Consider the following 22592-nt stretch of genomic DNA (forward strand, 5'->3'; position numbering starts at 1 on the left):
TGAAATCATGGCTCGAGCTACATATTGTCACGGGTATGTAATTGTGAAACCAGGGTTTTCACCAGACTGTTTTCAGGCGGACAACTGCACATTATTGGACAAAAATGCGGAGGTGCATGGCGGGATGCGCAGGGGAAGGGCTTGTTTTCCATGCCGTATATGCCAATTTTGAAATAAAGGTATCAAAACTTTATACCCTTAAGTGCAATCTGAGACAACTGCTATAAAATACGTTATGTATTAAAATAAAAAAATCATGGTATTTTCTGATATTTTCAAACAAAACATCGTTTTGGTGTCAGAATGAATTATCATGATACCAACATGAAAAATAATAGTTGTGACTATCGATACTAAAACTTTAGTTAAATCTGATCGATTTAAATCAGTATCTGATAGATTTCCCAAGTAAACCACTGTTTTTGTTTTTGTTTTTGTTTTGTTTTGCAGTATGTCACCTCTAAAAGAAGATTGGTGACTCTGATATGTTAAAATACACCAATGTGTTCCGTTAATGTCAAACCAGGAAAAACATTAAATCGGATATTTGAATATATTGGTCAGAGAATATCACAAAACATGCCCAAATGACAGTCCTGCCTGTATTTCTTCAAATCACTACTTTTCACAAATACCATAATGAAAACTTAAATTAACACGTGTGTATCGCTATGTAAAGAAATCTACATTGAGAGACGACTGATCACCTACCGTAACGGTGAAAACACGTGATTACAAACCCCATTCGCAGTATCTTGATCTGATTTCAACATGTGTTCAATGCGTTGCGAAAACGCACTTATTCAAACCAGAAAACGTCGCTAACACTTTCTCCAAAACAGGGAGAAGTACTAAAATGGTACATACTTCTATATGACGACTTCACAATGCCCATCAAAACATCTCCATCTGTTGTGACGTATTCGTATTACTAATATGTAGTTAGGCCTGGAAAAATATATCCAATCTCAGGCGAAATATATAATAACTTCGTCGGTCTTACTCTTAACCGTCTATGCTTCAAAACCGCAACAGATTACATTTGCTCGATTATACCTAACGGGTGAAATCGTCCTAGCCGCCGCGGTTGTGACAAAATTGACTTTCTGTCTTTGGTAAATCAACATGAGTCAATGATGAACGCCGATGGCGTTTGTGATATTTATTCAGAGTAATATGGTATGTGAAAATACTGTATTTACAGTGCATTGCTAAAAGTATTACTTGATCAACGTGATCAATACCATTGAATGTCCATATTCTAATCCAGTCTACAACTAAGATATTTTGCGTTTTCACTCCAATAATTCCATCTGGGTCGGGCAGCAATTCGTCCAATAACTTAGTACACAATTTTATTAAAAGTGACTCATATGCCCAGTGCTTAGAAATCGCATGCACAAAAGAAAATTCTTGAATGTACAAACAACGAAAGATACTACACGTCTTCTAGTACTGTTATCATATATACATGTCTGTCATTGCCTAACGTTGTTTCAATAAACATTTTTCACCGCTCGCTCACTGGCAGTCAACACTGATTTTAAAAGAAATGCTAACAAATCATTAGATACACAGTAAACAATTTATCTCAAGTTATATCTCAATGTCATGGTCAACACGAATAAACACATAAGTACCAATGGACAATCTTATCCCTGGTGTGCAGTATTAATGTTAGAAATATCCCTTAGTTTGAATGTGCACTAAAATAACATCTATCTTGACACTATGTTACTAAAAGTTGCTGTGTGAGGTCGGGAACTTTTGAAGTGGAATCCGATGTACGTTGTGGTTCCAAGGCATGTCTTTGGGATTCCGTATTTCAGTTAGCCACCAAAAGTCCAGGAGAAGCTGTCTCAGTAAGCTGGATTGTCTGATGTGATGCATTGTGAAACACAAAAATGCTGACGATACGATATGAATTTAATTTGTGATAATTTTTTAACTTATTTTAATGTAAATTTTGAAAGGAACCTTCAGGATGTACATTTAACGGCTGCCTAAGCGACATCAGATCTCACACAAAGTATTTCAAGTTCGATATTTGATGTCTTCTTGTGCGTTCTATAATGTATTGGTTTTTTTTGGTGGGGTTTAAGGGGTAATCACGCTTCACTCCTAGTTTCCAAAAGTGACATTTGTGTATACATATACGAGCACAAAACTGAACTTTCAGTAAATTATTATATCAAATCATTTATAAAAAATTCTTTAACTTGTTATCATAAAATTACAAGGAAATTGTTCTTTAAACACAATGACTTGCAGTTGTTTTATAAACACAATAACCCATATAGCGGTTCAAGGTACATACACTTACGGAAATGCTGTCACTGGTATAGCTGATTTAAATATACCTGTTTTTGAAATTCTTCTCGACTTAAGTCACGACTAAATACATTTCAACTACCAGTTATTTTTTTTACATCACAAAGGGGGATTAAATTTCAAGTGAAAATTTGCCAAATTCATATAATTACGATATTCCCTGATTATAGATAGCATCACACTTGGAAAAGCAAATGACAAAACTGGCTAAAGTTCGTACATTATTGACGTCATAACGGGTGCCCATCGTCGAAAATGTAGGATAGAAAGAATGCAAGATATATGGCCAACGTCAGGAGATGATGACCTTTGACCTCACTTCCTGCTGAGACACCATCACACTGTTGTGAGATAGGCGTCCAGGTAGTTGACGCAAGCAGGTCTCTTTCAAATTCAGGTCCATTGCCATTTCCAATGCTGGGGAAATTAACGCTTTGCATGACACCAAAGGCGGCGTCTTTAAATTTCATGTACACACCACCTGGAAACTTGTCATTAAAATGCAAATTATCACCGTAGTACCACAATTCCCCGTCGATGGATGCTTTGAAAGTATGTTCATCGTTGGTGGCGTATAGCCTGCCGCTGCCGTAGTCACCGTAGGTATACCTGAGATGCTTGTCTTCTATGTCACTTTCGGAAAAGGAAACTCTTAAGTTACCGTAAGCTAAATGTCCGTATGTTCCGACGTACTTATCAAGGCTATTAGACCTATCACCGACTGTAGGAAATGCGTCCTCTGGATCATTAGCTCCGCTATCTGGCTGAGTTGAGTTGACCCACGGATCGGGATACTTACACGCACCTTCACTGTCCATCCAAGGCGGTTCATTTAATAGGTTGTCCGCGACAAACCAAGTTATCGTTTTCATGGCAGCCACAGCGTCCCTTTCGTCCATGGGACCGTTGAGGGCGACGAATACGCCAGTGTCTTCGCTCGGAAACAAGAAGATGTTCGAAAAGTACGAAGCGATGTTTCCCGTGTGGCTCAGACGCCTGAAACCTGGAATAAAAGAGGCGTAGAAACTGCTTAACTAGTTCTGTAAAATTTCGTTGATATATGGAGCGTTGCACACATGTTTCATGCACTTTGAGCCACAGTCGCTTGTGGTTCAATGAACGGCGTACGCCCCAGTAAGCGTTAGAAAGGTTGTTTTCTATTGCTAACGGAATCCTTCGCTGTGTATCGAACCACAAGCGACTGTTCTTTGATTTAACATGCATCTAACGCAGTCTTACATGTCGGAGAGCGAAAAACTACTCGCGAAATTCTCCACTAACCATAGATGGTTGTTTTAAAGGGAGGGGTCATCGCCCGTGCGATTTCTTTCAAGTTGATTACAAACAATGTATTTCATGCATTATATCAAGATGCATCTTGTCAACACAACTAGAACATTTAAATTTTACGAAGTAGGTCTGACATTCATGGCAATCATGTTTTAACTTTCATCGATCGCCAACGTAATTTTGATACCGTGTTCACGTTGGTGGTGTGGGTCCCATACGACGTTTAAGCGTCCGACGACCCCTCCCTTACATAAAATGATCCAGGTTATCTCCCTGAGGTCTATCAGCTTCATTTCCTTGCTAGGAAACAACTGTAATAAGTTATGCATTACGTTTCATGATGTAGGGTTTCAAGCCCAAGTGTTTTAAATCTGAATTTACTTTTTTTCAGAGCGGTAGCTTTGACAGGGAAAGGGGTTGAGTCCAAGGATGAGGTCTGTACTGTATATTCCAATGGCAGATGCCCATGAACGCTGCATCCATGAACGGGTAAAGAAATGACTCATGACATCATACGGCGCTGGTTATGAGTCCAAGTAATACTTATAACAATGAAACACTGGTGAAGCTTGGTAAATATAAGAACAACAAACGAAACAGTAATTAAGTAAGTAATTGATTGATTGATTGATTGATTGAGTGATCGATCGATTGATCTCCACATCGAATAGTGTTTCAATGTATCCCTAGGTTTTGGGTTTAGTGAAGATGTGACGACACAACAAGATCAAATTTCAAGGTATTCGGCTCACTCGTATCATGGTAGACTGTGACAGTCCTTTGCGGTTTTTTCTCTCTCTCACTGGTGTTGTCTCTCGCACAAACGACGGTCGGGGGAATCGCAAGCGAAGCGCCGAAGGCGCGAACTATGCTTTCGGAATGTCCAGCTCGCGCGGCGCTACGCTTGCAATTCACCCGACCGTCGTATGTGCGAGAGACAACACAAATGAGAGAGAAAAAAGGCACAAGGGACTGTCGACAGTCTAGTTTCATGTGAAAACGAAACAATACTTTAAATTAAAACGCTGGGGTAAAGCTGTAAGGTTATATATCAGAGTTACACTGCATGAAGTAGAACTTTCATTAAGAAAACATCCCTGTGCTGAACAATCTCGTCTCGACGCCATTGGCGAAATGAAGTCTCCGCTCTGCCGTGACGGATGATACAAATTCCCAGTTCCACATTTCGATCTCCTACTAGTTTAAAGCAATTTAGCAACTCTTTGCAATCGACAATCGCTTTGAGAGTAACAAGAATTGGAATCGCTTGAGGCAGCTATTTCACGCTGTTTTAGCACGATGATTGATGTACCATACTAGTGTTGAAAAGTAACCTCCGCTTTGAATGGCAACAACACAGTGCGCTGCGCCAAGGTGTGTATGAAGTAGACATTACAACATAGACAGCACAACTCAAATGTATTTTCTACGTCCCTTTAAAGTTTCAAGTCACAACTCCTAAGTGGTTCAAATGCGTACTACATTCCAAAACGTGTTTTCCCCTATATCTGCATATCTAGGTGATCGGACTTCAACCACGAAGCATGCAGGGTAGTTTTATACTGTCGACATTTTCGAGGGTCGTTTCTTCACGCCAATGTCACAAGTAAGACTTTAGGGTCACGGTCACAAGCCAGCAAACGCCCATGTAATGTGATTCAGTATCGATCTGGTATTTACTGCAAGCTGTTCAGGGCCGTAAGGCGTAACTTAGTTTCTATAGAGCGAAACCAACCGTCTGTTCTCACGGGTCCCGGACAGGAGACCTTGGCTAGCGAAGATAAGTGAAACCGTGGAAAAGGGCAAATTTTACCTCCAATCCCAGCGAGAATATCTTCACGCCAATGTCACAAGTAAGACTTTAGGGTCACGGTCACAAGCCAGCAAACGCCCATGTAATGTAATTCAGTATCGATCTGGTATTTACTGCAAGCTGTTCCGGGCCGTAAGGCGCAACTTAGTTTCTATAGAGCGAAACCAACCGTCGGTTCTCACGGGTCCCGGACAGGAGACCTTGGCTAGCGAAGATAAGTGAAACCGTGGAAAAGGGCAAATTTTACCTCCAATCCCAGCGAGAATTGTTGTACGTTTGGACATAGAGAAAGATAGATAGAGTGGCAACGGGTATTGTTTAAGGCGTGAAGCGGTTACGTAACCCATCCATGTTCGCCTCGCCTCAGGTTGCTCTCGCCTCTCTTTTCCGAAGAGTGCCGACCATGAATCCTTCGGTAGTTTTCGGATTTTCGCCAATTGTTAAGCGAAAGTATGTTCGGCAAAGTTTGTGTTGTTGTTGTCGTGTGGTGCTGAGCAGAATTGACGTGCTGGCGAAAACGGGAGTGTTTTGAGCTTCAGGAAAACGAGTTTTACCGTTTTAAAAATTCCTCTCATATTTTATGAATATATAATGAGTGTGTTTGAACCAAATTTGAAAGTCTTTTATCGATACTGTCTGGTTTTACTCAATGGTTTACGGTCAGTCGTACCCTCTTTTACACGTGCGTCAAGGAGGACATGTTTATGAAACTGCTGCCGTGTTATGTTTGATTGGCGTGAAGCAGTGTTTCTGGCCTGAGAGTTCACAAAATAACTATGGTTGCTACGCGACTGGCAGTACGATGCCATCTCGTCGTATTTTTCGCATAATCTCGTGTAATCATCAACCACAAACAAGCCTCCAAAAGTTTTAACACCTTTGAGCTCATTTTAATATGAAAAGCCAATAGTCTACCGAGACGACCATGGAACAAAAGGCATGCAAGTGTTGCTACTCTGTCTATGTTACTCTGTGGTTTGGACGGTATGGTGAAAATTCGTGTTCTCACCGAGGATGTAGACTGTTAAGGACGCTTTTTTTAAACATAACCGGTCCGAGTCTTTATTATTGGAATATTGCAGTGACCTAATGACAGGGTTGCTTTTGAACGTCTAACAAACTATCCTCTACTTTTAGTTGCCGACAGAAAGACTGAAAATCTTACAATATTGAATCCGTGAAAGTGTGCAAAGGCTACGCGACTGCATCCGCTTGAGCAGTTGAGGGAGCTTCTGACAAAACTCTTTGAATCAGGTTTCGTTTTGCAATACTGCGATTGACAATTAGAAAAATGGCTATGTGCATAATTAATCTAAGACAAAATTGATTGGTTGGAATATGTATAGAAATATTCAATATTCACAGGAACATATGATCTACATTAATAATTACCTCTATACGCTCCTTCTATCCAACCCATTCCATAATCGTTTTTCATGTCTTCAACGGGATACTTGGATCTATCCATGACCTTGGGGTCATGCAAGGATACTTGAGGTTTCTGTGTTTCGCTGAGGAAGTCTTCCTTGACGACCACTCGACCTTGTGAGTTTTTCCCGCCATTCAGCTGGAATATCATCCACGTTGCCATGTCCTTGGCATTGGACATGATGGCCCCTGAAGCATCGACGACTTCAACAATACTGGGTTTAAAAATACATTAAAATTATGTCGTGAAGTGTATGAATTATATGAAGTGAATTCTAATTGCTATAAAATCCCTTCAATATGCTGAAAGGACTAAATATTGTCACGTCCACTATTTGCAAGTCATGGGCGTAGGGCAGCTAAACCTACTGTAAAAAACAATAATCAAGATAACTGCTGAATAGCATCGCTGCCTCTTCAAAGTTCTATGATGGAGAAACAATAAACTTGAGTATCAAACGATTTGATTTTATTCTCACTCAGGAGAAATCGCTCCGGCTCCGATGCAAAAGTTGTAAATTTTATTTTCTGTTTGATGTCTATTAAACGAACTGTTGGGTTTCAACACTCAGTATTCCTGTAACTGCGATTTGATTATTGGCTTGCGGTGAGAATCACTTTTTTTTTTAAATTTTATCTTTGAAATCGAAATATCCACTTTTTACGATATTAGTTTTAAGGCAAAAAGTAACTACAGGTACGGTTTTAGGAGGTCAGTGGTAAGCAGTGACGAGTTACCAGTGAAGATGGGCCACATCACAGGTCGAAGTTTCAAGATGCTCAGAATCATCTGCAGACGCAGACACATGTTCGGCCTGTTATCTGTCTCTTTCTGTCTGTCTGTCTGTCTGTCTGTCTGTCTGTTTGCCTGACTGCCCTCTCTTCCCCTCCCTCCCTCCCCTCCTTCCCTCTCTGTGTGTGTCTTTCTGTATCTCTCTCTCTGTTTCTCTCTCTGTTTTTCTCTCTCTCTTTCATTGAAGAGTTTAATACAAGCAGCGATTGTAGGCGACTTTCATGGATAAATTTAATCTTTCAAGGGGCAGTGATACTTCAAGTGGTATCATATTACGCATAGCAAGACGATATGGACATCCATTGAGTATTGTGAACTTCCGAGTCTTGGAATGTTCTATGTCGAGCATATCCTGAACGTTCTCCATGGTTCAGCGACCAATTCAGTCACTGCTTATCTGCATATATCAGTTTCCTGTCATGAAGCAACGTTTACCCATTGACGTTCTGTGGTTTGGTGGCGCACATATGGCAAATTAATTAGTGACCACTGACCGGATTTCTTTATCGGATTGAACCAACAATACGTTACATGCAGGTGTTTCAGGACTTAAAATATCAAAAGCGAGAGCTACTACAAGTATTAGGAGAAACAGTCCGTCAACTATGGACAATAGCAGTGATATAAGCGTGATAGAGGTATAGAATACAATCACACACACACACAGAGTCTCTCTCTCTCTCACTCTCTCTCTCTCTCTCTCTCTCTCTCTCTCTCTCTCTCTCTCTCTCTCTCTCTCTCTCTCTCTCTCTCTCTTGTGTGTGTGAGCTATTGGATTAACCTAACTCGTGCACGTTTGTACATTGTTATATAAGGAAACGTACACTTATTTTCAACTTCATCATTGTAAAGGCATGGTACATTGATGAGAGAGTAGTTATATTTCCCCAGGATGGAATATATTAAATATTTGTTAGTGTAGGCTACAATACACGGCACTTTGCTATGGCAATCACAGGGCCTTAGAATTCTGCGCATAGCTTTATGGCATCAGATATCCATACTTTCATGATAAATTCATTTCAAGCAAGGAGGAACTAATATAGAATTGATACACTGCGATACTCAACAACGTTCCACTTTACCGGCAGATTAAAGTCAAGGTCGAAAGTGATAGTTCCATCTGTTTGAAAATTAAAATTTAAGGTAAGGGATATATTATGTTTGTATTGTCTCAACGTTGGTGCATGCATCAACATTCAATACTGTGAAAGTGGTTGGGATTATATGTCAAAGCAAAATCACAATTACTTCGAAAATACATTGCGGGTGTATCCAGCACGGTTTGTCATCCAACGATTTACTACCCCTGTCAAGCATATGTATCTGAAGTTGTTGGCTGGTCATTCAGAAGATGCCACCGGGAAATATACCACCGCAATTTGTCAACGTTGGGTAATTACATGTTGGACGCCCTGAGCTAACAATGAACTTTGACTCAATAAACTCACCCCTAGGTCACATCTCCATACGTTTACATTCTCTAGAGATGACTCTGACTATGGATAAATCATTCTAATGCTGTTAAGAGGGTTCCTTATATGAGAATAAATCAAAGACTCTCAACTAACTACTTGTTAAGGTAGAGTGTGTCTCAGAGACAGATATCTTACTCTTATATTTTCACAATACATTTCTGACTTACCGTTGCTCATTTTGAAGCTCTTGTAGTTAATATAGTTTTGAAAATCTTATTTTGTGAAATCGAAAATTTTAAGTTTTCCCTAGAAAGTTAACAGCGCAGGAATAGCAGCCATTTTGAGTTTCAAATATCAATAAATTAAAGTTAATTTGTTTCTCTGCTACAAAAATTTGCACGATGATCCGGATTTTAATTCTTGATTTTGAAAGAGGACGGTTACAAGTTTCCTAGATGAAAGTTTGAGTAAAAGTTTACGTCTTTGACTTTCGAGGCGCATACTACCTCAGGCACGGAAATGTTCGAGTCAGCAGGTAAAGTAATATCTATGAAAAGTATATTGGATTTTAGGTCGAGTAATTTCATTGAGGAGATACGAGCCTGTAACGTTATTTAAATTTACGAATTAAAATTTATGATTCGTAGCGTTTCTGTCTAAAAGCCCTCGTACAAAGGCAGAAATATCATTTATCAAGTTAAACATATGTTGACTCACAATTGCAAAATATGTTGCCATCAAAATCTGTCAACCATCGCCTGTGCCCGTACACGACATCGACACAAGCCTTTTTAAAGTATAACCATATGCATGTCACGTTCGCAAATCAATCAATATAGGTGGAAGCAGACAGGGTATTAAATGTAGGGCTATTCTACTCAGAGTAGAGTTACTGACTATCTGTTTACAAAGCATTTGTTGCGTTGCTGTGTTTGCACAAACAGCCACTGACCCCCTCCCTTTTCAATGATCGATGCTTTGCACACAAAGTAATGGGACGGAAGTGTCCAGTTGTTGTGACGGAGTCACAAAGTGTCAACTTGCATAGTTGTTTAAATGGACAACCATTTGATGAAATTTTAACGCCTTTGTATGAAACAAGTTTATGTCTTTATTGTTCCCCGCGACACATGTTGAAATACAAGGTCATGACCGAGTCAACCTAACGCATTGTGTCAAATATGCAAATATACCTTATTGTCAACAAATGACTTCTAGTCCGGACTTAATATAGAAATAACGGGCGACGCGCTGACCATTAACGTTTATTTGTGGGCAAGGGCGAGAGGAAAGCCAAAATTAACGGGCGAGGCTTGCCGAGCCCGTTAATTTGGCTTTCCTCGAGCCCGCGCCCACAAATAAACGTTAATGGTCAGAGCGGAGTCTGTTATTTCCATTATATTATCAGCGAACACAAGAAAACCGTCAAAATTTCCGAAAATTTCGGGAGCGAACGACAACTGGGCCCCGAAACTGAGCAATACGCGACGCACTGTCACGCGCGCTGTAAAAAATTGGCAAATCCGGAGATGTTTTCAGAAAAAAAGTATCTCAACTTGACCTACAAGTGCTCCATTTTATTTTGTGATTGATTATGATTTACTTTTGAGCTGTAAAGTTACGATACTTTGAGTTGTTAATCTTATTATTCATATTCACGGGCCTGTAAACAAACCATTACTGTGTATTTGTGGTCAGTCACGTGGTTCAGCTCGACCAATCAAAATGCGACAGACAGGGCATGGTACTATAATTTCATTTATCAACGATAACATTGACTTTACAGACATGCTGTGTTTGAAAGCCGAACACAAGATATTTTCTAGGGGACAGATATTCGGAGTCTCAAACTTTTACAATCCTTTTCTGATCTACCACTTTTAGGTTCAATTTCAAGCTCTCGGTGTAAGAAGTGTTTTCACCGTCTTAGACTTTCGAAATTCGAATATTGTATTTTTCTTCATAGAGTTGACACAGAGATGACGGCCATTTTGAATTTCAAATATCGGTATATCTTGCGTAATGTATAGCTCTGGTACCAGACTTTGCACGGTGACTCCCGATTCCAAATTCTGATTTTGAAAGAGAATGGTTGAAATATTCCATAAGGAAAGTTTGAGCAAAAATTTAAGTCTTTCACTTTGGAGGCGCATACTACCTTAACACAATCGTTATCCGAAAACAGGACAGGTACTAATGGAGTGAGCTTTGACGGACCTTGTGCCCACTCACATACATAGGTGCACGACTAATTTTAAAATCACTTGTCTGTAATTTTAATGTCGAAACATATATTTTATAATAACTGTGCAAACAGAAATCACGCGGACAGCTTTTGAGACATACAGTGAGCAGTACTCAAAGTACGGCTGTAGCCGCTCGGCAGTCTTGTACACATTAGGGGTGTAAGTGTGTATGAGCATGGAGGTAGTCTCCTACTACCTCCATGGTATGAGTAACAGTAGAGCTGAGCGGCCACAGGGTGCCGTTCTCTGTGTGTCTCAAAAGCTTGCACATTTATTTAATGAAATGTATGTTTCGACATTAAAATTACAGACAAGTGATTTTAAAATTAGTTGTGCGCCTGTGCTCACATACACATACGCATGCACAGTAATGTCATCGATGGATGGTAAAGATGACACTAGATTCTGTGAACTGTCACGTGACTGACTTCAGAACTCACCTTAATGTGTCTATATTGTAAGGAAACACTTCGCCTTTGTCGCTTGTTCCATATCCCTTCGCCAGATTGGGAACAGCTGTTAGACTATCAAATTCATCCATCAGTCGAGATGACGTCATACCCAGTGGTCGGAAGAGACGTCGTTTGACCAGTTCCTGGTATGAATCTCCGGCCAAATACTCGGCAACTTTGCTGGCCAGAGTGTACATAAAGTTACTGTAGTAAAACTGGCTCCGAAAAGGATGCTTCTCCTTCAAGTGACCAACACGCCTGTAGAATGAATATAAAGTATAGCATTATCTTCAAATTTTACGGATAAGCATTTTTTCCAATTTTGTTTTCCTAGCCTTTGGAAGGTTCCCAATTTAATTTTACTCCATAAAATTAATAAATGACGCACGGTGTTGTCTGCATAATCTAATGTAAGAAAATGTGCATGTATGTGATCGACTTAGCGACCTCACAGAGGCATGTCCTTGATTGGAGTAAACAGTAAGCAAACGCTAGCGGTTTTTCAAATTCAATGGACAACACAGATTCGCAAAGTGTGAATTTAGATACGCACAAAGGTGGAAATGTGTAATACGTCAAAAAGTATGTCTTTGTAAAGACTTTCATTCGTTTATTTAAAATAGAAGAAACGGTATTATTAATAGGTTCGTAACCCAACCGATAATCTTATGTGCTCTATTTCAGCTGTATGTTGCTTGTATTCCATTGTGTATCTATGATCTAATGATACTCTATTCAAAGGACGATACTGTCTGTATATCGTTATGAATGCAGTTATCCAAGACTAGTAGGAAGTTGAAAGTAATGGGACCGTTGGCCATGTTGGAATTGGCCATGTTTCAGTCGTTAGACTGTCTAAATCTCTCGAATTACTGCTGTGAGAGTCAATTGCAACACTCTGACGAAAACGTCAATAGTTTCACAACGCATGGAATACATATACTTTCTTATTATTATACACTTTCCGTCTTGAAAATGTGCTTTCAGCAGTAGAAACAGTAGGGGAAAGTTACTACCACCGTGATAATAGTATGGCATCTGATGTCGATATTTTCAGTAGAATACGGCTGTTGGATCACAAGTACTCTGATCCACTGGGTTTGCAGATTATACTCGGTAGTAATATCTCTGAGTGCAACATTAAATACTGGTGAAGTACGTAGTGACAAGCGCTGCTCAGCGGGTTCGGCGTCTGTGATGAAGATTGATTGAAGCTGTCGCTGACAGACTTCTGTTTCATGTGTCGTAGGTTGTCTCAAGTTTTCCGACGTTAACAGCAGTCAAACCATTAAACACTCGTCATGTCATGTCAACACTATAGCACTCTTGAACTTGATATATTATTTACATGTATTTGGGATTGATGGGGACTAAGAGTCGCTGATTCTCTTTGTAGTACAATCCTAAACTTTCCAATGGCCCATTACAAATTAATGTGTCGGATTGTTTAGAATCCCAAAAACTGCAGGAAGCACGAGTATTGGGCAGCTGGTCACGATGACGTTCAGGGTTTTATATCTTCATGTTCAAGTTAAATGTCATGAAATATTTTGATGTTTTTGTAGGTGACGCCCTGTAGTGTTACTAGTCTACTATGGCATTATTTTGACTCAGCGTAACCAGCTAGGAAGATTGATTGATGCATGAACGGATAGATGAATTGGTGCCACGGACGCGCTGTTTCCGTGACGTCATGAACGTTGGCCAGTTACAAATGCGCACTATCGAAGCAGAAAAAATTCCAATGTGTGATTGCAGAAACTTGCTTCACGAAGACCATCATAGACGCGTTTCTGAAGTAGCGGAATCGAAAAATCGTGACCTGTAAATTCTTCAACTATATTGTTTTGCTTTTTGTGTTAACATTCTTATTAAAGCAAGAACCTGTTTTCTTGAACTTTGAAGTGATCCAGCACGTATGCGTCAGAAATACCATACCAGCGGTTTGTATTTGTATATGCTATTAAGGACGAACGCGCCTCGAACGCGCCTTTTTATAATACCTTGTATGATACTGATTATTGGACATGTTTTGATGTCATACTTGTACAAACGGTAGTAGAGTAACAAATCACCCAACATTTATAGATATTGAAATTCAAAATGGCCGCCATGATCCATATGTCAACTCAATGGGGCAAAATCACTGTTTTGATTTTCACAAAAAGGCGCCAGTAAGAACTTCATTTACTCCATAAGCGTTTGAATGAGTCAATACAAACAGCATACCAGTATTGTGAGAATGTCAGTATTTTTTATTATATCCGCTTCGAGTGTCATTTTATACCTTAAGTGTCCGCTGCATGGTCCCGTGGTTTTTATAGCTAAAGGTACAACGAGAACGTGTGCTTACTTGCTTTTTAAAGTATACATGATAGCAAACTGAAACCTGTTGGTAGGGAGGGGCTTTGGGCGGGAAAAACACACATACTAGTTGCGTGTATTCTGAACACGTATATGAACGCAGCGACAGTACATGGGCAGAATTCATCAACACGATCCTATTCAACTAAAGTTGATTTTAAGACGTAAGCTTCCCTTTCAAAGTCATTTTACATTATTTACTTAGTGTTATTTTCCACCATACCTTCCGGACATGAAAGTGCTCTGTCTAATCAGCTTTGACGAAGGGGAACTTATCACTTCTGTTTGCTATTCTCGGCTACGACACATATATGAGTAACAGATGGCCAAGACTTTATGCCAGTCATAAACAATTATGCGTAATCACATGTATTAGAATTTAATACTATTATGATATATAAGCTTAGGCCTGACTTCAATGGTTGCTATCTCCATACCCACTGCTAAGTCCATTTCATCAATGCATTGCTATCTGTTGATATTGCATGGGCTACTTGCAAATTCATAGAGTGTTAGAAGGACGGCAGTCGCTGACATATGGGGTTAGTAGCAGGCGGGACCCCCAGTGCCGTCCATTCAAGTCGTCCTTTTTATGGTAACGGACAAACGTCCAATATTGACTGCGAACAAAAGACTGGCACAGCGCGTCGGTTCCTTGTTTATGCGCTATTGTTAACGTATTCGTGACGTGACTTTGACCCCAAAAAACTTTATACGCACATACTCACCGGACGAAATTGTCTTTGTTCATATCCAGACCCATAACGGTGAGAATTTCATCTTCCTCCAGGCCGACTCGGTGCGAAAGTAAATCTCGCAGAGTAGTCTCCTCTGTTCGGAAGCATCCATCTAGGACGAAAGTTGGCCCTAAAATTTTAACCACCGGTGTATCCCAGGTGACGTTCGCCTCCTGCTGGCTCAAGACGTCGGCGATGACAGCAGAAGTGAAAGACTTGGTCAGGGAACCGATTGGGAAAAGGGTGTTTTCATCAGTTGGTTGAAGAGGGTCAGTTTCACTGTTTCCGTAACCCTGTGTCAGTAGAACGTTGCCTTCCGATACGAGAGCTATGCTGAGACCGGGAACATTTCTGCATTGCATGACCTCCTCTATAAACTGGTCCATGTCCTCCTTCCAGTCGGCCAAAGCTGCATTGCTGTCATGTGCAACGTCTAAAAATACGACCATATAGACGATCCATAATACAGAGCATTGGTCGGCGATACCCATGGTCACCCGTCTGTTTTAACTCCGTCCAAAACACTCTCTCTCAATGGCTTACCTCAATTCACTGATCAACACGCACACCTGGTCACGTGACGACTGCTGAGGTCACGAAACTGTTAAAACGGTAGGAGTAAAAAAACACGAATAAACAATAAATAGCGAGACAATAGAGGCAAATAATAGCAGTAAGATAAGCAGGGCCTACTTCTGCTTTACTGTGTAAGAATATGTACATAAATAGTTCAGTGCAGGTTACAGCCTAGGACGGAATTCAAGTCACTTCACGGTCATACCTTTTAGTTGTCTGTTAATAGGTGCCCGTTACAACATCACAAGTTCACACATATCGACCGTACAACATGCAGTGTGCATCGATCGCTTGGTAAATTATTCACAAAGTATGCCAGTGGCTGGCTCTGAGCAATTTTCCTCACTTATCCGAGCATTCGTCAAAGGCATCAAGTTTACGCCACATTACCCATCGCACGTCGCAGACAAGTTAACCATTTACGGCTTGACTGAACCTCATCATGCTTACGTATACATTACATTCTATTGAAATGAAATTTTTCCGAGCCCGATTACCCACGAGCCAGCAGTTTGATGTAGACAGCACGTAGAGGTCCGTCACAACCATCCATCTACCATGCAATCAGGCTGAACTCTGTCGGTAAACTAGACGACGGAGGTACTGAGTCAAAATTGTCCCCTTCTGCTTACGCTCATACTGTATTATACTCCAGAAGAGCCGTATAACATGCTCATTTTTTACGTGATAATTTTAATTTATGTTTGATATTAGTATCTCTTACATACCCTGAAGTTTAATATAGGCAGAGCTATTTCTAATTATGTAGCATGTATACACTGTTATGAATGCACGCTAAGGAATCGCACGTAGACGAGAACGCACGATGAAATCGCTGAAATTGGAACGTGTAGTATTTGATAGTGTTTTTTCATGCGCTAGCAAAATTGCCAAAGGCACTTTCTAAGGAGTACTTAATTTAGGTGACTTCAAAAAAGCGGCTTGCTTTCTTGACCTAGTTGAGTGTGTGAACACTTAAAGCTGTTGCTAGTGGTGTATCGGTTGATACAGTATTGGACACGGTTTTTTTTTTTTTGCGAGAATTATAGTCAAATAAGTCAGTTCACTTGTTAAAGCATTCAGGTACACCTGTATCTCAGAGTGTTGGTGACGAAATAAAATAAGACTCGCCTGTCTTCCTGTTGTGGGACTGCACAAGGTCACCGCAGCTTGATCCCTGTGGAATGCGGTGTTTTACTGGTGATCTCCATCGGAGTTGTGCTCTGGCCGTTGACTGGACAGTGCTGTCATCACCAAAATCACTCACTCAAAGCCGTGTATATATATTAATAGACGTACACTAGATGCGAGGTTTGGTTGTTGGTTGATATCATCTCACCAGTGATACGTACACGTTATTAAGTAGTGTTTAAAATAGGTACATGTATGTTTATAAACGTTTGTAAACCAATGATAAATCCGATCATTCATCTCACTGTGGGTGAATCCATTTAATTCACCAGGGAGATCAGGTTTTAAGCTGTGGATAAATCAAGGAAAGATTTACCGAAATACCCCTTTACTCCCTCTAGCAAATCAATCATAAATCGCCATCGAAGAAAATGAATGAATAAATATTTCCCAATAATTAACCTTTTCAGGAATGCATTAGCGACTTTGGCCTTGCAGACACAATTTGCATGATTAAACCACGCCGTCAAAATATAGTATTGATCGTTCATTCCACAGAAGACGACAGGAATTCCATAATTGTGCGTCATTACATAATCATAACGAAAGCTAGGTACAATTACAAGACTCGATCAAATGTAAATCAAAAGTTACAGTCAACGTCGTCGGTAAATTGATGAACTTGGTAAAAAATTCTGAAGCTTGGTACATGCAGATGTCTTCCTTGGGACCTTGCTCAAATCGGAACCAGGAGATTGTTTTTCACTTACAATTACCCACACTCCTTTATCATCCAGCATCGTTACTCTACGATATCTTAACCATATCTTTGTCCCATATAAGGACAAAATTTAATATGAAATTTTCTCGGCGGCGTTTTGCAGCTCTATTAGATTGGTTTTCTGTGATCAATAAAATGGTAGCAAGGAAATATCCTCAGGCTGAATTCAATAGCCTTGTCTGTAGATTCGCTAGTCAAACTAAACTTGATCTGGGGAATGTGACCGGAGCAGAAATTCCGCTATATTTTGATAACCTGTTTGGGATAAGTTCCACATTGAGTTGACCTCGTCTCCGTAGAAGACCCTGTATCCCGCCTAGCATGCACGTATCCTCTCGGGAGAGGAAAGCTCCGATAGGTGATAAATCGCAGCGTGACGTCGATAGCTGTCTTGATTCCTGGAAACTTGATCCAAAGCCTTTAAGTTGCAGGCCGAACATTATCTTATTAACTGTACATTGATAGATAGACTTTTAACGGACTAAAGTGTTGTTGAAACACAGCTACTGCCAACCTGTATTGGAATCTGCATAGCAAACGTGACACGTCTGCACGGCTAAATCCTCAGCTAGCACACTCCTCACAGTACAGACTTAGCTTTTCCAAATCCCTGGTGCCAAATTTAGCAACGTGTACCGCGGAGGGATGCCATTAGGTCGCTCTTACATTACGGCGCCGAAAAACGGTCGTTTTAATGTGAACTGTGAAGGAAAATCATCATCACCAAGTCGGTAGAAATGTTGCATTTGAGAAGCAGAAGCTGAAACGGAATGGCAATAACAAGATACAGGAACAAGAATTCGATATCAAAGCAACTGAATCGATGTTGAACAGTCTGTTAAATTTGTGAACGAAGTAAACTTTAAATGCAGAATTATGATAAAGTTTGGCTTTTGAAACCCTGGTCATATCTATGATGACGTCATATGTACTCACGGACAGACACAGAACAATTTAGCTTGCCAAATTATCGCCTACCTTCGTACCTGCGTTTTATCAGTTTATCAGTTGCTGCGGTTTTAATGTTTTAAATATATATATCGGGTATTTTAGTTAAACCGTATCTCAGAACAAAAATAATACCTCAATGGGGTAGTTGTAAAGTTTCGTTACTCATTTATGTATAGGGACTGTGCCTCCATCTTCAACATACTGTGTCTACAAGTCTCACTAAATCATTCTATGCACAGCAGAGCCTACAACCAATCTCCAAAATACCAAAGCAATCTAGTTTCAAGGGGCAGGCAATCAACCGTATTTGAGAACTAGTAACAGACGTTTTTTACATTTAAAGATGACATTTGAAAAAATAGTGGCTGTTTAAACTGCCCTTCCACAACGATTTGAAAACTTCCTTCCTGCTCGTTAGTTTTCCCTGCTCCCACCTCCCACCAAGATATCCCCTCACTCCCCCTCTCCCGCTGTCAATGCATCCATTGCCACCTATTCGCCACATGTTTTTCCCTCTCCGTTGGCAAACTGCCGGGAGCAATCACATATACTCTCGATACGTATACTCCCTCGCCACATTTGTCATTCCTGATGTTGTCCACTTAGTAAAAGAATGCAACTTTCCATCGGATATGAGGGGAAGCAGTCCGCTCTTGCATTCCTCTGATCCCTTCCCGCTGATGGAAAATATGACCGACGTGAAATCGCCATTGGACAGATTTTGCACGAACGTGAACAGCTTTCTTGGCTGCCCTTGTCGTCATCATAGTCGTCTGAATCGCTCATTTCATCGTTATTCAGGTTACGTAAGAAAATTTACCCAATGGGGGTTTACCCGACACATTTCTCCAGAATAATAGTTAGACACGAATTACACAAAAATCATCTATGTTAAATGCATTTAATGTTCTCGTAGCCGAGCTGTTCGGAAGCAAACCAAGAACTTGGATACTGGGCAACTGCGCTTCCATGACGTCACAATGTACTTTACAGAGCATGTGCTCGCATGTACTGTGTAAGCTAGGTGCCAAACGGTGTCGAAACGTAATATTTTCTTCGTCACTGTTTCACAGATGAGACTTTCCCCATCGGTATTGAAATACACTCTACTTTTATCTAAAAACGAGCTATTATAGTAGATTGTGTGTAAAAGTGAAATGATGTATATGAAGGCTACAATTCCGACTTAAAGACTTTTTTAATGTTTGATGCAATCAGTGAAATCAAACTGAACGTTGCAAGAAATCAGAACAGAACAAGCAACCTAATGTGTTTTTATTATTAAGTTAGCTGGGAGTATGATCGACTGCCAAAACAGCACCAATTATTTTGATCAAAACACTGTATAATCAGAAGCACACAATTTCTTTCAATCCTACATGCAAATTCAAATTTTTCCATTGATGTCGCCATGGAAATAATCGAGTACAGTAAACACGATTTGAACTAATTTGGAAGAATTGGATCCTCATATTGTTCAAATTTCTCAAAAGTGTTAGGTGCCCTATAGCTGTAATGTTGCAATATATACAAATTACTCATTAAAACAAGAGTATAATATAAAAAGAAAAGTAGATGAGCTTACATTTACAGATTATACAGACATTAATTCACTATCCAATTATCCCAAATTAGTTCCAATCGTGTTGTGTATTTTCTGTACGTTTACGATTGAGGCTTTGCCGTGTCTACTGTAATAACATACACCTTCACGTTGGTTTCTCTCATAGGAATGGTGAACTTTTTATCTGTAGAAATAGATTTACAAGTCTGCTTTATTTTTGAACTTGCAAGCCGATGCCAATCATAAATTTCATAGTTTAAGGGGTTATCATTTATTTTTCACTGTAGTGGTGTAGAAATATTCACATCAACGGTAATCCGCTGCCGTTGCAATTGTACAGGGAACATTACATGATACCCTACAAACATGAACCTTAAATGATGTACGCATTCTCAGTATATGTGGCATTGCCGTGCTTTGCGTGCCTGGCTGTACGGGTGGAAAGAAAGATGCACCCTGATGGTAGCTAGGTTGGAGAGATGACTGAGAAGAAGTTGTGAAATATCGCTGCTATTCAAATATGCAAGTTTGGAGGGGGGGGGGTTAGCCAAAGAAATCGTTGGTCATATGGTCAAAGCAAAGTGTCATTACTTCTGTAGGGACTAGCTAAAATTAACTCGACGGTATATGTATGCATAAATGCACGTCTGTCTGTCTGTCTGTCTGTCTGTCTGTCTGTCTGTCTGTCTGTCTGTCTGTCTGTCTGTATGTATGTATGTATGTATGTATGTATGTATGTATGTATGTATGTATGTATGTATGTATGTATGTATGTACGTACGTACGTGTGTGTTTGTGTGTATGTATGTATGCATGCATGCATGCATGCATATGTGTGTGTATGTATGTATGTATGTATGTATGTATGTATGTATGTATGTATGTACGTATGTATGTATGTATGTATGTATGTATGTATGTATGTATGTATGTATGTATGTATGTATGTATGTATGTATGTATGTATGTATGTATGTATGTATGTATGTATGTATGTATGTATGTATGTATGTATGTATGTATGTATGTATGTATGTATGTGTGTGTGTGTGTGTGTGTGTGTATGTATGCATGCATGCATGGATGTATGTATGTATGTATGTATGTATCTAATGTATGTTTCTATTTATGTATGTTTCTATGTATACGCTGAGTTACATAAATGCGCGTCTTTCGGTGCAATTTCAAATTCTTTTTCTCAACTGAAAAACACCAAGGTCCAATTCTTTCTCCAGCCATTACACAATTACAATGGCTAGATTAAATCTGTCTGAGAATTATGCATATTGGTTGCCATAGAAATAAGTTGAGACAGTGCAGTTGAACGAATTCTGATCTTGTTGATATGCGTTTCAAATTAACTACATTATTCCAAGGCCTTGGTCCAATTGTGTACGGTATCTCTCTCATCACACGGCGTGCATAGTTGTTGCAAGGCGTGATGACCTTGTTAGGGAGTTGATAACACACGTTGTTCATTTGATACATCGCTATGCATGACAATGACTACAGGATACTGTAGAGCGCCTCATGACACTTTGGATGAATTCCTTTTTTTATTCATCGCTTCAACGTACATTTCCCCATTTTCATGAAATGGCATGACTTTTTGCAAGACATAGTAAATACGAGCAGTAATCTACCGTATTACGAGTCGGGCATGAAAACCAATTTACTAGATCATCTCATCAAAATATCAGACCTCTTCTACTACTGTACATGTACGGAACTCAGTTTGCGATGCAAAATGACTTTGATGATGTGATTGCACCTTTCGTTTCGCTTTATCCCTTGGAAGGTACAAATGGTTGGGCAAGAGTTATTTGTAAGTATATATATATATATATATATATATATATATATATATATATATATATATATATATACACATATACATACATATATACATACATATATACATACATACGTATATATATATATATATATATATATATATATATATATATATATATATATATATATATATATATATATATATTTGGTTCAAGTGGGTGAATAAAAATGACGTCTTGTACATCTTTGCAATTCACGCACGCAAAACCATTCCAGTTTCGTGAGCGCAGACAGTATGGAGTCTGCACAGAGTAAGGCTGAACGTGATACAAAGTTTTACATGTATCTGATACCGGAATGTATAACTATCAAGTATTTCGTTCACCCATAGGCAGTAGAGAAGCAGTTTCTCTACTGTCTATGGTTCAGCACACTCAAAAACCTTTTCACGCAAGTGATTACAAATACACTAGACTTGAAACAAGTCCTACAAACTTGCTTAATAATATTCGCAATCAAAACTAATGGCACGCCCTTTTATTATACTTTAATATCTCTGCCTCCATCTTCAGACTAAAATGGTCATTCCACCTTATATTAATTTGTTTTCACAGAAAATGAATAATTTAATAGTTTCAAAGTTGTGACATAGCCAAGCCACGAAATGTTAACTGTGTCATCCATTTCACAGCGTTCCTTTAAATCTTCCTAATAAGGATAGACAAGCTTGATGGAATATTTCTTGACCTGTGTCAGGAAGGACACGATTTCTCTTCTTGACCGACGAAAGTTACTCCTGAATAAATAAAAGTCACATAGAAAATCTACATAAACACACATCCTACATACACTGCTGATCAGTGTGTCGGTCGTCGTTACTTAAAACTGGTATTTTGTCATAATGCTGATAATCCAACCGCCGA

At 39.5% G+C, this 22592-nt stretch overlaps 1 protein-coding gene across 2 annotated transcripts; it reads right to left on the reverse strand.

Moving 5' to 3' along the window:
• Window positions 1-1126: 1126 nt before the first annotated feature.
• On the reverse strand, window positions 1127-16812 carry LOC139139880 (uncharacterized). 2 transcript variants are annotated; one of them, XM_070708830.1, is made up of 5 exons: window positions 16580-16812; window positions 14864-15473; window positions 11760-12029; window positions 6827-7077; window positions 1127-3334 (listed from the first exon to the last, which is right to left on the reverse strand). In XM_070708830.1, the coding sequence occupies exons 2-5, from the start codon at window positions 15361-15363 to the stop codon at window positions 2562-2564; spliced, it is 1794 nt and encodes a 597-aa protein (XP_070564931.1). In that variant the 5' UTR covers window positions 15364-15473; window positions 16580-16812; the 3' UTR covers window positions 1127-2561. The 2 variants fall into 2 exon arrangements, with proteins under 2 accessions (XP_070564931.1, XP_070564932.1); XM_070708831.1 differs by lacking the exon at window positions 16580-16812 and adding an exon at window positions 15654-15922.
• Window positions 16813-22592: the final 5780 nt, after the last annotated feature.

This window comes from Ptychodera flava, chromosome 9 (assembly GCF_041260155.1).
Source record: "Ptychodera flava strain L36383 chromosome 9, AS_Pfla_20210202, whole genome shotgun sequence".
NCBI classification, from domain to species: domain Eukaryota; kingdom Metazoa; phylum Hemichordata; class Enteropneusta; family Ptychoderidae; genus Ptychodera; species Ptychodera flava.

What these genes read in the sequence shown, in the direction of transcription:
- LOC139139880 (XM_070708830.1), bottom strand. Translation starts at nt 15,363, where the DNA reads ATGGGTATCGCCGACCAATGCTCTGTATTATGGATCGTCTATATGGTC. An exon ending in AACAAAGACAATTTCGTCCG is followed by an intron (nt 12,030 to 14,863) that starts GTGAGTATGTGC and finishes TTCATTCTACAG; the next exon opens with GCGTGTTGGTCACTTGAAGG. An exon ending in TACAATATAGACACATTAAG is followed by an intron (nt 7,078 to 11,759) that starts GTGAGTTCTGAA and finishes TTTTAAACCCAG; the next exon opens with TATTGTTGAAGTCGTCGATG.